At 36.9% G+C, this 15757-nt stretch overlaps 1 protein-coding gene across 7 annotated transcripts in view; it reads right to left on the minus strand.

The window, feature by feature from the left end:
* LOC103469838 (ral guanine nucleotide dissociation stimulator) overlaps positions 1 to 15757 on the minus strand; it is a 57946-nt gene that overhangs the window by 25831 nt on the left and 16358 nt on the right. Inside the window, exon 1 of one of the 7 annotated variants that reach the window (XM_008417796.3) lies at positions 12961 to 13095. The exons of 3 other annotated variants lie outside the window; for them this stretch is intronic. In XM_008417796.3, coding sequence (XP_008416018.1) covers positions 12961 to 13065 — 105 coding nt within the window. In that variant the 5' untranslated portion in view covers positions 13066 to 13095. Of the gene's footprint in view, positions 1 to 2725; positions 3239 to 12960; positions 13096 to 15757 lie in introns of those variants that run through there. 3 more of the 7 variants (XM_008417794.3, XM_008417792.3, XM_008417793.3) reach the window with 3 other exon arrangements.

Consider the following 15757-nt stretch of genomic DNA (forward strand, 5'->3'; position numbering starts at 1 on the left):
ATTAATTGTATGAGGGGTTCGCTACAGTTGCATCCTGGGTCTCCTTTATTGAAAACCTACATGCTCACACTACCTCTGATTATAACAAGTAGATCAGTTACTATAACTATGCAGATGACATACAGATCTATGTTAAGATGTCAACAGGTGAGAAGATGCTTAGACTAAATCAATGTGTGGATGTGTCTTAACTTTTCCCAACTTAATATTCAGTTTTTAAAGCTAAAAACAATTTTATCTTGTCCAATAATCTGAGTGTAGTGATGGACTCTGACCTGAACATTCAGAGTCACATAAAGACAGTTACAAAATTGGCCTTCCATCATCTGAACAACATTTCCAGGATTAGAGGACTAATGTCTCAGCATTAGAGAAACTCATCCATGCGTTTATCTTTTTACTAAAAACACCATCTTCACAGATCTGCCTAAAAAAATAACAGCTGCTGCTGGTGTTCTGACTAAAACCAGGAAGACAGAGCACATCAACCCAGCTCTAACGTCCCTACGCCGTCTCCCTGTAGCTCAGACAATAGGCTTTAAAATACTGTTGTTGGTTTATGAATCATTAAATTGCCAAGCGCTAAGGCACTTTAAAAATCTGTTGCTGTTTCAACTGGTTCTACTCTAATCCTCAGTCAGAACCAAAATTGAAGAAGCAGAATTGAGTCTTTATGCTCCTTTAATCTGGAATAAACTTCCAGAAAGCTGCAAAACTGCTGGAGCAGAGTCCACTTAAATCAAAGCTAAAAACTCATTTGTTTAGAGTTACTTTTGATTAATAACAACTGGAACGTCATAAACTGTAGTACATCTTTCAACCTGTCATGTTTTTCCTTTACTTTCCCCCTGAGATGTAAAGTTATTTATTTATTATTTAACTTGCCATATCTTGGGAAACTAAAAGAGCTCCACCCTTTACTATAGTTTAGATAATACTATTTGCTGAAGCAGAGCAAATATCAATACATTGTTATTGTTTCACAGCAAAAAGAGACACTATTTAGTTAATTAAGGATGTTTATCCGACAACTACTAATAAATTTAGCAAGTGATCAGTCTACATGTTTGCTTAAGTCTATTGATCAGGTTTAAAGATAAACTATCACAACTGTAATAACGTGCTGTATTATCTAGCAGCTGTCACTATAATTGCTGTTTTCATGTATTAAATTCAAGCTGATTATTTTGTAAACACAAACATCAACACAGACTCTGTTTGTTTACTTTTCGCTCATCGTTAATCACTTTACAGCAGCTGATCCCTGTAATTAAAGCTGGGAATTTTCTGGATGGATTTATGTTCTGCTTGCATGGATTTTCTCCAGCAGACCAACACATGGAGCCACAGGAGGCGCGAAAACAGATCGACACATCAGTCGGCCAGTTACCAGCAAATAAACAAGCAACTGATGATCTTCAGGTTTATAACCAAAATAAAGGGAGAAACCTCTATAAGGCAGGTGGTTTTCTTTGAGGACTGTTACAGTTTTCTGTTATCAAATCGTCATTTTGCTTCGGCTGGAGACTGGAGATCAGCACCAGCATAAAGGTTAATACCAAACTAAAGAATAATATAAAGCAAATCTCTCTTGTAATTTAAAAAAAAAATACAGATTTTTCTCAAAATAATTTTTAAAAACTGTATACTTTTTCAAATTTTTTTATGTGTGTGTATACGGATATTTTCAAACTATATATATACTTTTTTTTTCAAATTATATTTCTTTCAAATTACTTTATGTGTATATCTTTTTAAAATATATTTTTTGTCCAAATTAGATTATATATTTTTTCAAATTACATTATATATTTTCAAATTATACTATATATATATATATATAATATATATATTTATTTATTTCATATTATATACACATATTTTTCAAATATTGTATATATTTATTTCTTGTTTTCAGATTATATAATTTTTTTTTCCCAGATACATCTATTTGCATAATCTTCAAAAAAATTTACATATTTCCAAATATGTATATTTCCCCTTTTTTGTCCAATGAATTAATAAAGTAGCATAATGGTAAACTGCAATCAATGAACTTGAATCTGAAATCGACAAAAATGTAAAAAGTAAACTGAAGGAAACTTTTTAATCAAGGAACTAACAATAAAAATTTAGAAGCTATATTTTTGTTTCAGGTTCAAGAGCAAAGAAAACATATTAATCAGGTTAAAATGCTGACTTTGGAGTTCCCCTACACTACTCACCTTTAAAGAACAAATATTTCAAAACTAGATTCAAACAGTAGATCTGACCTATATGGGCACCGTGAATGTAAACAGAACCTGTAAGTTTTGTGACATTTGAGGGATGCAGCTGCAGGGGGCTTTCAGCTGTGGTTTAACTGAATGACTGAGAGCAGAGGAGGAGAGAACCACAAGGGCGAAAGCTGCAGAAAAGCAAGTCATGCTGTAACTGTAGGCCCGTGCCAGCGTTAGGAGCAGCTGTATTTATGATCTGCTATTATTTACCTCTGTCCTGTTACACCAGAACCTCAGAGAAAATCAGAACATCTCATGGTGGAAAACATAAAAGTGCACGAATTGCGGCCAGAAAAAAACAAAAATCACATGCTTTTAATTTTTGTTTGTTTAAATTAACCTATAAAGTCCAATTCAGACCCACTAAACTCTCAGTTCTCCCAGTCACAACAAACAGAACCAGCTACTGTAACGGGCCGGAGTCTCTTTCTCCTCCTCTTCCTCACCTCGACCAGGGGCAGGTCCGGGTCCAGATGGGTGAAGCTGTGCAGGACCACCGGGCTGCGGTCCTCCACCACCTCCAGCTTCACCCCGTCCCAAATGCTCCGAACCTTCCACGACGAGTCGAACATCTCGAGCAGCTGTCCCGGCTTGACGCTGCCCGCCTCGGTTAGCATCCCCGGGGAAAAGACCATGGAGGCTCGGCGGGTCACAGCGGCGGAAGAAGCATCTTTATCCGCAGGTTTGTTTGGTTTTTTTTTTTTGGTTTTTTTTTAGTTGGTTCTGTTCTTTATTGGTCCAAAGCGAAGCGCGGCAGCTGCTTCGGCTCCGACTGACGGTAAATCAGCTCTGCTGGATCATCCTGCGGTCTGAGGCGTTCAGGATCAGCGTGACTCACGACAAGTTCCGCCCACTGCCTCATGAGGCCTTCACGAACGTCGGAAACACGACAACTCGGCAAAGAAACGACTCAAATCCAACGGTCGGAACGTAAATCGCCATGTTTAATAAGTAATCTCAATACGTTTGATCATTTTTATATGTTTTCCACTTTTCTGAATTAATTCCGTGGCTCTCAGTTTTTATGTTAAATTATCTAAAAATGTAACAATTATTAAAAAACAAAACCAAATAATTAATAAAAAATGAAATACTAGATTTTAACTTGATATTATTTTCCCCATCTCTAAATAAATATATATCAAAACCCCATGAAAAATCCTTTAAAACTATCTTAAAGAATTAAAAACAACTAAAAACAAATTGTAACTTTCCTAAAATAATGGCCAATTATTTTTTGCCAAAAGGTTTTTCTTTTTTTTTTCTTCCCTAAATCATCTTCTGGCAACATGGAGGCGTAGGCCATTATTTTAGGAAGATGACAAAATGGAACTACATTAACAAAGTATTTACATTCTGATGTTTTCAGATGCAGATTTCTAGTTTCAGATTTCTAGTAATGACGCAATAATGATGTAAACCAAAACAAACTCAAGCTGCTTTTCAGGTTTTTGTCAAGATAAAGCATTCCTACTGTGATCTTTATAAGTAAATTGACAGTCAGCTAATAAACTAGCTTGGGTGCTGTGAAGTGGAGGTGTCGGAGGTGTCCCTGAAGGCACCGTTGACTCCTCCATTCTCATGTCAGGCCTCTGGGAATTGATGGTCTTGTGTTGTTTCTGCTCTCACTATGGCAGCAGGACAGTATGGGAAAAGAAAACAAACTCAAGTACAGTTTAACTTTCCTGCTTTCAGCCTCAAATCCCATATTTACACTGAAACAAGAGCAGGAAACATCTGCAAACATTAAAAATGTCAACCAGGATAAACTGCTCCTTCTTATTGAAACGCTCTGGTAAAAAAAAATAAATAAAGAGGTATAAGGAACTAAAACGCCTCTTCTTATTTACACATTCACTGAAATATGTTTGTGTACACACAAAATAAATCGGATGTTAGCCTACAAAAACATCCAAATGTAATCCTGCAGGACAAAACTCCATTAAATTGGCCTTAAGTTCCCATAATTACTGTTTTTAGATTGCGTCTGCTTATTTATATATTGGATAAATGTTGGAAACAAAGCGACTTAATACCAACTTTCAAACCAAGAGACGTTTAAGAACAGAAGAAAAACCTCTTTCATCAGGATTAATGGGACTTAACTTACAGGAAAAGCAAAAACATGACTCACATTCTGTATTATTTGCTCTTTCACTGCAAAATGTTGCTTTTTTTAGATTCGTAGAACAGGAGCTTCAGTGGATTTAGGATCCTACACTGCCCCCTGGTGGCCAGAGGGAGAAACACATCCCATCAGGCTCCCACTAACAAAGCTATCCATCAACTGAATTAGATGGCTGTAAAGCTATTTAGTTGATTAGCTTCTCAAATCAGTTTAAGTCTGTTTTTAATCAGCAGCAGAAAACAAATGGCTGGAAAAGCCTGGAGGTATTCAGTGACGTACAGAAACGGCTCCAAGTATAAAAAGAAAAGGAAACCAACAATAAACTAGCCATCCTGGAAAAGTATGTTTGCAAAGTGAGTTCCTAATCTAAGAGATAAAAACCTGAATTTCTGAAGAGAAAAAGTGTGTTTCACATTGATTTATTTTATCCTTTATCTTTGAAAAGCAGCTTCACAACCTTGTGATCACAGTTATAATTTTTCTGCATTTTTCATCAGTTTTATTTTGTTTGTTAGCGTTAGTGTGTTTACCAGTTTTAATTAATTAAATATCGACCCACACACCTTAAAGTGAGTGAATAAATAATGATAGAAAGGTCAGACATTACTTACTAGCAATATTAAAGCAATTTTATTCACAATAAGAACATCAGCTCTCAATGGGATGTATCCAAGTTTTCATAAAAAAATTAATTAAAAAATAAAAAAAGCAAATCCCATTCAAAATGCTCAAAAATCGATTTTAAAACGTGTTTAAGTTGTTATTTTTGCTGCTCCTATTTAAAAGCATACTGCCGTATCGTCAAATGCGAGTATTTTGAATAGTTATTTGATATTAATTAAGAAAAAGCCAGGCAGCTATGCTAATCTAACTTTGGTAATTAAGTTGCAGGATTTTACGCACAAACTTGTTTTGTTTAAATATAAACTGACAAATTGTTATACAATTGTCTTCAATAAAAGTTATATTTGTTTACACTGTCTTTTCCTCTAGTGTTTGAATTGAAACACTAAAAATCAGAATTGCGAGACATTGAAAGATTCCCAACAAGACAGTTCCCACTGTGCCTTTTCATGCATATCTAATAATGCTTATTATAGAGGTTTCAAATGCAAAAAGTATGTGACTTCGACCAAACACTATGAATTTTCAATTTCTTGAAAATGTACACTTTTGGAGATCTGAGGTTTTTATCCAAACAGCAACAAAAACTAAAAAGGAATCTGTCTATAGTAGCGGTTCTCAACGTGGGCGGTACCGGTACATAAACGATAAAATAAATCTAGCAACAGGAAAGAAACTAAAGTGGACATAGCAATAAACCAAGAGAGGATAAAACTAATCAAATGAAACTAAATGGAAATGAATGAAGAACAAAATGCAAGAATAAACTAAGAAACTAAAGTAAATACATAGAAATAAACTGGTATGGCAAGACCTTTAGAGAAATAATTAATACAGAGGACTGTATGGCAAAAATAAACAGACACTATTTCCAGATAAAAGGTAAAATAATATTGTTGAAGTGTCATGGGTTTGTTGAGACCACATCTAGTACTGAGAATAAATATATCTTACAGACCATAACAGTAAATAACTGATCACTTATTTATGTTTTTAATTAGATTTGATATATTTCTTCAATATTATTTTTCATGTCAGTGTTAATGTCATGAGGCTGATGACTCCATGACACTTTCAATTTTACTCATTAGGATTCGATTAAGAACCAGATTTGTTCTTTGTAATTTCTGTCCAGTAAAACTATTAATCTATAAATCAATAGGTATAAAGATATAATCCATGTTTCTGTCTCATATTTGTATGGCATTAAAAGGATCTGGAACTTTTGTTTTTATACTGAAAGCTCTGGTTTGCACAATAAATGCCATGTGGGTGAAAATTTATGGTTGATACTCTGATGTCCCATTCTCCTGAAGGCAGCACGGAGCTGCACCACCAGAAACCGACAGAAACACTGAAGAGAATAAGAGCTATGATTAATGTAGTTACAGTTCTATCCATGTTTTAATGTTGCAGAGCTCAGTCGTTTTGCTAATAGATCAAAGTTTAAACTGGCATGTTGTTCATCTTTTATCTGGTCATTTTGTGGAATATTTAACAAATAGAAAATGACACCAAATAAGAATATTTTTTCCACTCTGGCTGCTGTTAGGCCTACTGATTTTAACTTGAATGTTCATTGCATTTTTCATAAACGCCTGTGAAAATAATTTCTATTCCCATGACTTTTTTGTTCTCTGGGAAATTATGTTTGGTGATAAATACAGAAACAAGCATAAAAATCAAAACATCTACAATAGTGATAGTAATATTAATGATAAAATAATAGTCAGTGCAAAGTAGCCTACAAATTCTTTATTGGGGGGTGGTGAGGGACCTGGATAAACGCTGGGGGGGGGGGCGCTGGCCCAAAAAAGGTTGAGAAACACTGGTCTATAGCATTCCTTCAAAAAGCCGTATATGTCATCTTTAAGATCTCGATGGATGACACTAAGAGCAACAACTTGACATATTCCAACAGATTGGCCAAAAACGTGCAGTAAACACCTGAAACCCAAACAGAGAATACAACCAGGAACCTCACAGCAGATGTCAGTGTGACCCAGATTATTCCTCTAAAACCATCTGTGCTTCATTATTGCAGCTCAGCACAAAAACAACCCACTGAAACTCTGCAGATGTGCAACCCCAAACATCTGCACGAAGCTGGTGAGGAGGTATTTGACTTGTTCAAGCTCAAATTTCTGCAAAAGTTCCTGCATTCAAGAAAAAGCATCTGAATTTAACTTTTTTCATAGATTACCAAATTGATTTAAAATTTGATATTGTAGAAAATGATTGTTGGAAATGAGCCAGGACTTCCAACCTTCATGAAAAACCCTGAACAAAACAATCAGATTATCGTGATTAATCAATTATTCAAATTAATCGTCAACTAATTTAGTAAATCAATTAATCTGAGTGTAAATTTGCTGAACAAATCAACATACTCAGAACTTTAAGCCAAAACTGCACAAAAAATACATACAGTTTTAAATTTTAGATTTAAAAAAACCCCTGTCTGTAACAAATTGCATTTTTAGCTTCATCTGGCTCAAATTCTGTTAATTCTCCTACTAAGTACCTTTTGCGTCCAATTATTAATTATTAAATGATCTGTTCAGAAAAAATTCTCAACACATAATTTATTTTGTAGATTTTTTAGCAATGCTTCAAATCATCAAGCGTAGACTAAAGGAATGCTATTTCACTGCATCTTCAGCAATAAAATGTTTTAATTATTTGTTTATTTGGATTTTTTTGCATGTCTTTATCATTGTCTAAAATAAGCTTAAATGGTTAAATGGAAAATCTGCAGCATATGGCAATTTAAAAAATCTGATTAATCGATTAATTGTCGGAGTAATTGATTAATCGTTAGCTGCAGTACTTTAAAAAAAATTTATCTTCAAAACAAATCACTGAGAACTTTAAGATTTAAAGCCGATGAACGCGTTAGCTTCCAGAAAAAGCTTCAGCTAAGCATGATGGACACTAATATCCCGAAAATCTCCAAGGGTCCAGCTTTCCTTCTGCTGCGATTTAAGTGAAGCTCTTATTCCATGTGCTGGAAAATTGATACCAGAGCATGCCGTTGCGTTGTCGCTCTGACATGATTTGTTGTTCCCCGAGGAGCAGAAACACTCCTGCTTCGACACAGCTGTGAGAGAATTAGGAAGGAAAAACATTCGAGTACGGAAGCAGGGCGGATCCAAAACCAGCAGACACGCATCTGGTGAAAGATTTCCATTCCGATGGGGTTAAAATGAAAATCAGGGCAGTGACATCAGGAAGTTATTCTCGTCATGGTGACACTGAACGACTCGGAAAGTTTACTTTTGACTGTCAGGGTACCATTTAGCAAGGCAAAGTGCCCCTCTGGTGAAGAGCTGTGGTCAAACTGGGGCCGCTGCCAAGCTCAAGAGCTCCACAAAAACATAAATCTGTTGCCAATAAAAAAGCCGATGAGTCTCCCAGACAAACTGCAGAGTTACAGGACACCAAGAAAAGAGGGCAAACAGCTGGAGAGAACAATGCAGAAATTAACTTATTAAAGCAGGCACCATAACAACCATTTAAATTCAACAGGAATTAAATTTAAACCTAAAACTTAGTAGTGAAACCCTCTCTCCCTGTATCGCTGATATTGTACCAATACTGATATTTTTTAAAGTACAATATATCAACAAACTGCTTTTTCTTTGAATAATTTTGTTAAAAAATTGGAAGTTTATATGTGTCTACAAAATACTTTAATGACAAATTTGCATGACAAACATAAAAAAAATATTAGAACTGTTGTGCATTTTCTAAATAAAGTATAAACAATTATATGTGAGCAAATCAAAATAATTGTTCTTGGTAGACTGAGAATCTATAATACAAAAATAAAATAAAATTTTAAGAAGATATGTGAAATTTTAAGTATTCATCTCATCTTGCTACGATTGATCCAATACTGATATTATCAATATTTTGGATCGATTCACGAACACTTCCAGCCAACATCAGTATAGGCTGGTTAGCTAACAACCCAAGCAAAGCTACAGCAATATGTGCTGTACAATGGCTGCTGGAACACACAATTGTTTTGTTGCTGACTAACAGCAGCATTCTTGTTGGTTATGGAGGAGGCACCACTTCTGCTTTTCAAAGATGTACGGTTGAATCTATTTGCGGCCATTTTCACGTGTGAGAGTTGAGTTGGGGTCGTGGCCAGCAGCAGCTGCTTATTCAGATTTAAAGGGACAGAAGCCCTAAAACAGCTCATTATGAAAGGAACTCGAAATAAGCAGAACTTATCAGACTAAACCCCCACATTTAAAAATTATTTTGAGCAAGAAATGCAATGAACATGTTTTGCATCAACCAAAAACCAATGCTAACCTATTCGAGAAAGCATAATAAGTCACCTTAAGCAAAGACACTGATGATTCAGCACCAATCAGAATGCGTAATGGGTGAACAATGCCCTGTGTTTGGCTGCTAATTCATAAAGTAATTATTACAAAATTTAGCCTGGGCGTCTTGCTGTTTTGAATCTGATGCTTGTAAATGAACATAATTCAGGCAGAGAGCGTTGACGAGCCGCCCGTCCTGCCGACTCAGACTGACAGCTCCTCACAGCAACAGACTGCTGAGGTCAGCCGTCTGAGCCGCTTCATGTCGCCGTGAAGCCACAGCGCTGGAGTGACGGTAAATGGGATGAAAGCATGACTACCATTGGTTTTAGCTGACAAATTGTCAACAAAGTCAGGAAAAATCATAATTGAAAAAAAAAATAGCGAACGAGAGGGAAGTAGCTCAGTTACGCTAGCTTGACTTTGACAATCTTAACATGTAGATGTGCTGTGGAATTCTATGTGCTTCGGTTCAGTTACAAAATAAAAAAAGGCGACCCACACATCATCTCTGACAGATCATCAGTAGATCAGATGCTTAAATTAGCTAATCAACCACCGTTGTGTTAGCTTAGCTAATAGCAGTGGTTAGTGGTAGCTAATCTACCACAGCAATCACTCTTCAATAATCGCATCAAGCCTGAAAACAAAAAATCTGTAACGGACTGAATGTTCTGTTCTTTGTGTGAGAAATGTTTGAGTGTTTTTTGGCGTTGAATCCTGATACACTAGTGGAGATGTTGTCAGTCAGTTGCTATGGCAACAAGCCTATGTGGAGTGTAGCCGACACAGAAAGTGAGAAATAAAGTCGAATATGGTTTTGAGTTATTCGTCAGTGGTTTTTCCTGCGTGATTTTTTCCTTTGCTCTGGTGCACTGAACTAAATTAATAATACCTGCATCTCCAGGCAAAGTTGTTCCTTCTGCCCTCCAGCATTGTGTGCATGCGGGAAATTTCCGGATGTAAACAATAACATGCAACGTGTCTATACTGCAAGTGCCAAAAAATACTTTCAGAATGACTTTTAAGATGAATTGCGTCTCCTTTGTTTTGTTTGTGTTAAGAAGCAAGAGTTTTGAATAATTAAACACTGAAGTCTGCTCCACCATCACGCCTTGTTGTAGCCCGTTTGATACACTACAGATGTTTCAGCCCAACACCGGTGTTATATAACGGTCAGTCTGTTCATCGTCGATTGAGAGCCTAACTTCAGTTTAAGAGGAAAAAAAGTGAGAAATGTTGACATAATTGATTTTATAGTTTGCTTAAACTCCAGCAAATCCCCTGATGACTCTTTATAGTTTTTATAGTTACAGACTGTTTTGTACTTTTCCCACCAGCCTTCAGGCAATTACGCCACATGGGAAGAAATACGATCACAGTTACTTTTTGCTCTTCTTGCTGTTATTTTTGCGTGGCCAGATTCTTTGTTCAGTGTAAAAAGTTGTAATCTTGTCAGTAGTTCTGCTTCGTGCATAACTACTACATGCTAATAGCATGACAGGGACTTTTTTTTCCGTTTTTTGGTATGAGGATTGTGTGTAGAGTAGGTAGTTTATCCAACATCTATGTTGTTCATGTGGAAAAAAAGGCAAAATGTCTGATGTAAAAATATTTCATGCAGTTTGTTCAAATGCTGCCCACGTTTTCTGTGAGAATCTATTCAATATGGTGACATTTTATGCTCCTGTTAGCTTTCCTCCCTGATAAAAACCACTTTCACTGCTAGCTGCTGTGTTTGGCCTTTATTATTAAAAGCCTAAAAAACTCAGAGCTGCTGGTTTTCAGATCAGACCTGGGCGTTTTTTGGACTGGAGACCACATCCAGCTCTTCAGATGTCCCACATGCAACAGGAATATTGTTTTTTGCATGAGAATCTATCACAAAGTGCTGTTTGCAATCCAATATTTGTTGGTCATTATTTCCAGTTGCCATGTATATACAGTTTACATGCTGATAAGATATTCAGGAGAATCACACAGCTGACCCAGATGCTAAAGGTCCCAGATATAGCTGGAATTAATAACACTGCACTGCAATTTCCTGATATAAATCCGGCTTTCTCTGCAACATTTACCTGCTGAAGTCACAGGTAAAATGTCTGTTTGATTAAAGTCTGGAATAACATTTCTGACCTAAACATGCAACAAATTACAAGAATTTCCAGTTTTCTTTTCCTTATCTCTAAAAAAAACAACTGTTTAAAACAGGGGTGCACCGTTTGCAGTTTTCTGGCCGACCAGTGATCTATAAACAGCTAATGCTAACAGAAAGCCTTGCTACATACATGGAGGCTGTTGTTTCTGTAACAGCTGGTCCTTGTGAGCCACCGTCCTGGATGTTTCAGATGCTTCCCTGCTTTGAGACGCACCTGGCTCACATTGTTTGGTGGTTAACAGGTTTCTGAGGAACTGGTGGAGAATCGGCTGTGATGAAGCGTAGAAACATGTGAAACATGCAGGACAGCGTGAACCGAGAACCACAGGTAAGAAACGTTCAGGCTGATTCAGAGGGATTTAGATTAGATGTTGCAATCAACGTAAAAATATACAAACAGATTAAACAAGGGGTGTTCAAAGTGCGGCCCAGGGGCCATTTGTGGCCCTTGGATTCCTTTTTGTGCGGCCCCAATGGCAATTCTACAATACAAATTTGTCCTGTATTGTATTCATTTTCTCACAATGAAAAATGTTAAGAACAAAAAGTATACATCGTTTTATAACCAAGCTTTTATAATAAGTAGAACCACATCCGTCCAAATCTGCCTTTATTATTATTATTTTTTTTTTTTTTAACTTAGCTAAGCATATCAAAAAAAGTTACCAAAATCTGGTTCCTATACTGAGAATAAATTTGTTCAATCGAGACCTCAAAAAAGATTCGAAGCCTTCATTTTTATTTGTCTAAAATGCTTTTTATGTTTTGGACCTAGAATGAATAATGTCCCTTTCCTACAAAAAATAAAATAAAATTTGACTATTTTATTTGCTTGATTTTATTTTATTTTATTCTTTTTTTTGGCCTGCGAGTACATTTGACTGGAGGTGGGCAATATGGTCTGGATTTTATTGCATTTGCAGTATTGCTGTTTATTACTTATTTTTTAAGTAACTGTATGGCTGTGCTTGCAAACAAAATATTGTTCTTGAAAAATATTTCCGCTTACAATGTGTTTAATTTAGGACTCCACGTGCTTAAAAAATAAATGTGATTTATAATCTGCATTGAATAATTTAATCATATTTTTGAATTTACTGATATTTATTGATCCTCTCATAACATCTCTTTTCATTTACTATTGATAATTGCAACTTATCAAGATGATAAATCAAAAATCCTTTCACAATAAATGATAAACCCCCACCTGATTCGATGTGACAAAAGGTTGGACACTTCTGGATTAAATCATCAAAATCCCTCTAAAAAGCAATTTATTTATAATAAAACAATTATAAAATGGTTGAGTACCATTTTGTCTGGTTCATGGTGCATCAAGAGTTTCTTAGACAAACAAACATCACTCCAGCTAATCTAAGTAGGTGAAAGATCCAGTGGTTCTGTTTGGAAAATCAAAGGAAAACATCCAACCTGTGTGTCCGATCTCTGGACTGGATGGTAGTAATCCTCTCTGTCCCAGCAGCAGGCTCCAATCCGGGGCAGCAACCCACAGCTCCACCGGGCCCAGCACCACATAACGACTCCAATCAGAACCGGATCCACGCGGTGCTGGGTCTAAAACCCATCAGAGACCCCACTCCCCTCGTCACAGATTGGCCGAACCCCCACGGCTGCTCGGCTCGCGAGTGTTTACTTTACCAGCTGTGTCAACAACACAAAGAGCAACACTGGAAAAAATTAACTTGTTCCCAGAAGACAGCACGCGGTTTGAGAGAAGCCCTCCGAGCCGGTCCATTTCGGGTCGGAGGAGAACTGAAACCTCCTGTTGAGGTTGTCAAACCGTCCCAGTAGCAACAACGCAAACAGGGAAGTGCATTAAGGCGCGCTGAAGGAGCCGAGGAGGAAAGTGAAAGCTTCAGATGAGGCAATGTAATGCTGGGGACTTCCTCATTACACAAACAGAGGAATTTACCAGAGAATACCTGAGGTGGTCAGTCCGGTTCTGCAACATCGTCTCCGTGACCTCGTATAGTTGCAGCACCGGCACGACAACAATGGATCAGCAACAACTAGCTTTAATCAGAAAAAATATCTAATAATTCACCAAAAGGAAGCTGAAACTCTGAACACCTCTGATTTGGGTTCATCTGGTCCAAACAGAACAAATCCATAAACAGTATTTATGCTCAGGTCATCTGTAAACTAACAACAAACAGGAAGATAAAAGATTACATGTTTGGCTTATAAAGGGGCCTTTCCATTACGTCAACATATTTCAGAGTTTCGGCACCGACCAATAGTTTTATCCCAGTCCTAATCTTTACTAATGGTTCTTGATGCTTCCTGGAGGCTTTTAAAAGGTTTTTTAAAGGAATCTGGTTGATTTACTTTTACTCAGTTTCAATCCACAACAACCAGAATAACATTAAAATAAACTACAAGCTACATAATCAACAAGTCCAATCAAAACAAAAGAAGTTATGCTTTTTTTCCACATTCTGTCTCACCCATATCCTCACAACCCAATCTAATCTTGTGTAGGGCGTACTTTCTTTTACAGCAATTGTAGTGCAAAGCAAACTTCACACTTTTCATGAATGAGTACAACACACCTGTACTCACTAGAAGGTAAAACAGGTGACTTGACAGAGAAGGTTTATGTGCACCACAGAGCCCCCTGCAGGCGAAACTGAGGAATGCAAAAACACAATCTAGACGTATATACGATGGAGAACAAATTCTCAGCAGCTTCACCAGAAAAATGCCACCAAACAAATCAAACACTGAATTACTGCAGTAGGCCAAGATAAATTTACACCAACAAAACCTGATACTCTGTGATAAAATGCGTTTCAGGAACAAAAATGGGCATAAGGATAAATCTGGGTCTCAGCTAACAATTCTTCTAGCAAAACAGATTAATACGATCTAATTTTCAGCAGCATAACAAGATGTTTTGTTGGTTTTTGTTTTCCTCACTGATCCTGAGACCAGCTCAGCTGCAGAGAGAGTTTCTTACAGAAAGCAGCGTCTCGTTCACACGCAAAGCGCAGCAGAGAGAGAGAGATCTGCTGGTCGGAGTCGCCTCTAATAGCTTCTGGATTTATTCCCAGCTATTATTACAGTCAGCGGAGCCTTTCAGGTTCTCCTCCGAGGTCCTGGCATTTAAAAAAAAGCTTCCTCATGCCAAAGGCAGCCGAGTGAGAAACACATGCAGCTCAGCTGTGAGGCAACCTGACGACGGTCGCCAAGGCAGGGAACGTGGCGGCCATTTCTTTAAACAGACGATAAACTCTGCTTGCACTGTTTGTTGGTTTTTTCTGAGGACATTTATGCATGTATCCTTTATTTTAACTGCTGATTTAGGTAAAGTCTGCCAGGCAAAAAACACAAAGATTAACTATAAATATTTTAGTACACTCTAAATAAGACTAAACTAACTTAGAAGCTGGATCTAAGAGCTTGTTTTAAGTCAATAATTCCTTAATATGGATGAAGAAGTACTAGATTTAAATGAAATAATTCCAGTAATCCAGTTTAATAATTTACAAGTGGATCTAGTATTTTTCATCAATATTAAGAAATTATTGATTTAAAACCAGTTCCTATTTCTTGTCAAAAGTCAGTTTTGTGTTATTTCAAGTGTATTAAGATATTTGCACTAGAAGCTAGACCAAAAATATTTGTTTCTCTAAATGTAGCGAAAAAAGAGGATCAAATGCAGTTTCTTCTGTGTACATTTCTGAAAACTAAATCTCCTGATGCATCTGCATCAGACCAAACATCTGCAAACCAAACATTTCTGCATCTGTGCCATTGTCTGCTTTCTTCTTGTACTCCTTCCCTGCCCAGACTTTGTCTCCAGTGTGTTTCTGCCTCCCCAAATTACTTCAACATCCACCTGTACAGCTGCTGCCAACTCCCTTTTCAATTCCCTCTGAGTTTAAACACACCCTGGAGCCATTGTTGGCTGCCAAAGTCTATATTGTGATATCACAGTCTTTTGTCTGATTATAAAAACCTTGCTTTCCTATCTGCACTCCTTTTGTTGTCGTCTTGGCGTTGAGTTTCTGAACCCTATTCCCATACTTTTGGGGATCTTCACAGGTAAATTGGAAACAGATTTATTTCGCCTGAAAACAATCTAAAATAAAATAACTTCTCTGCGGGGGCTCATTATTTGTTGACAAAATGTTTCTTACGAGAAGGCGACTGCTGAGTGTATTCACCGAACATTATCAACGAGTCTCCAGACATCCGCTCATTT

Source organism: Poecilia reticulata, chromosome 9, assembly GCF_904066995.2.
Source record: "Poecilia reticulata chromosome 9, P_reticulata-male-v2, whole genome shotgun sequence".
In the NCBI taxonomy this organism is placed as follows: Eukaryota; Metazoa; Chordata; class Actinopteri; order Cyprinodontiformes; family Poeciliidae; genus Poecilia; species Poecilia reticulata.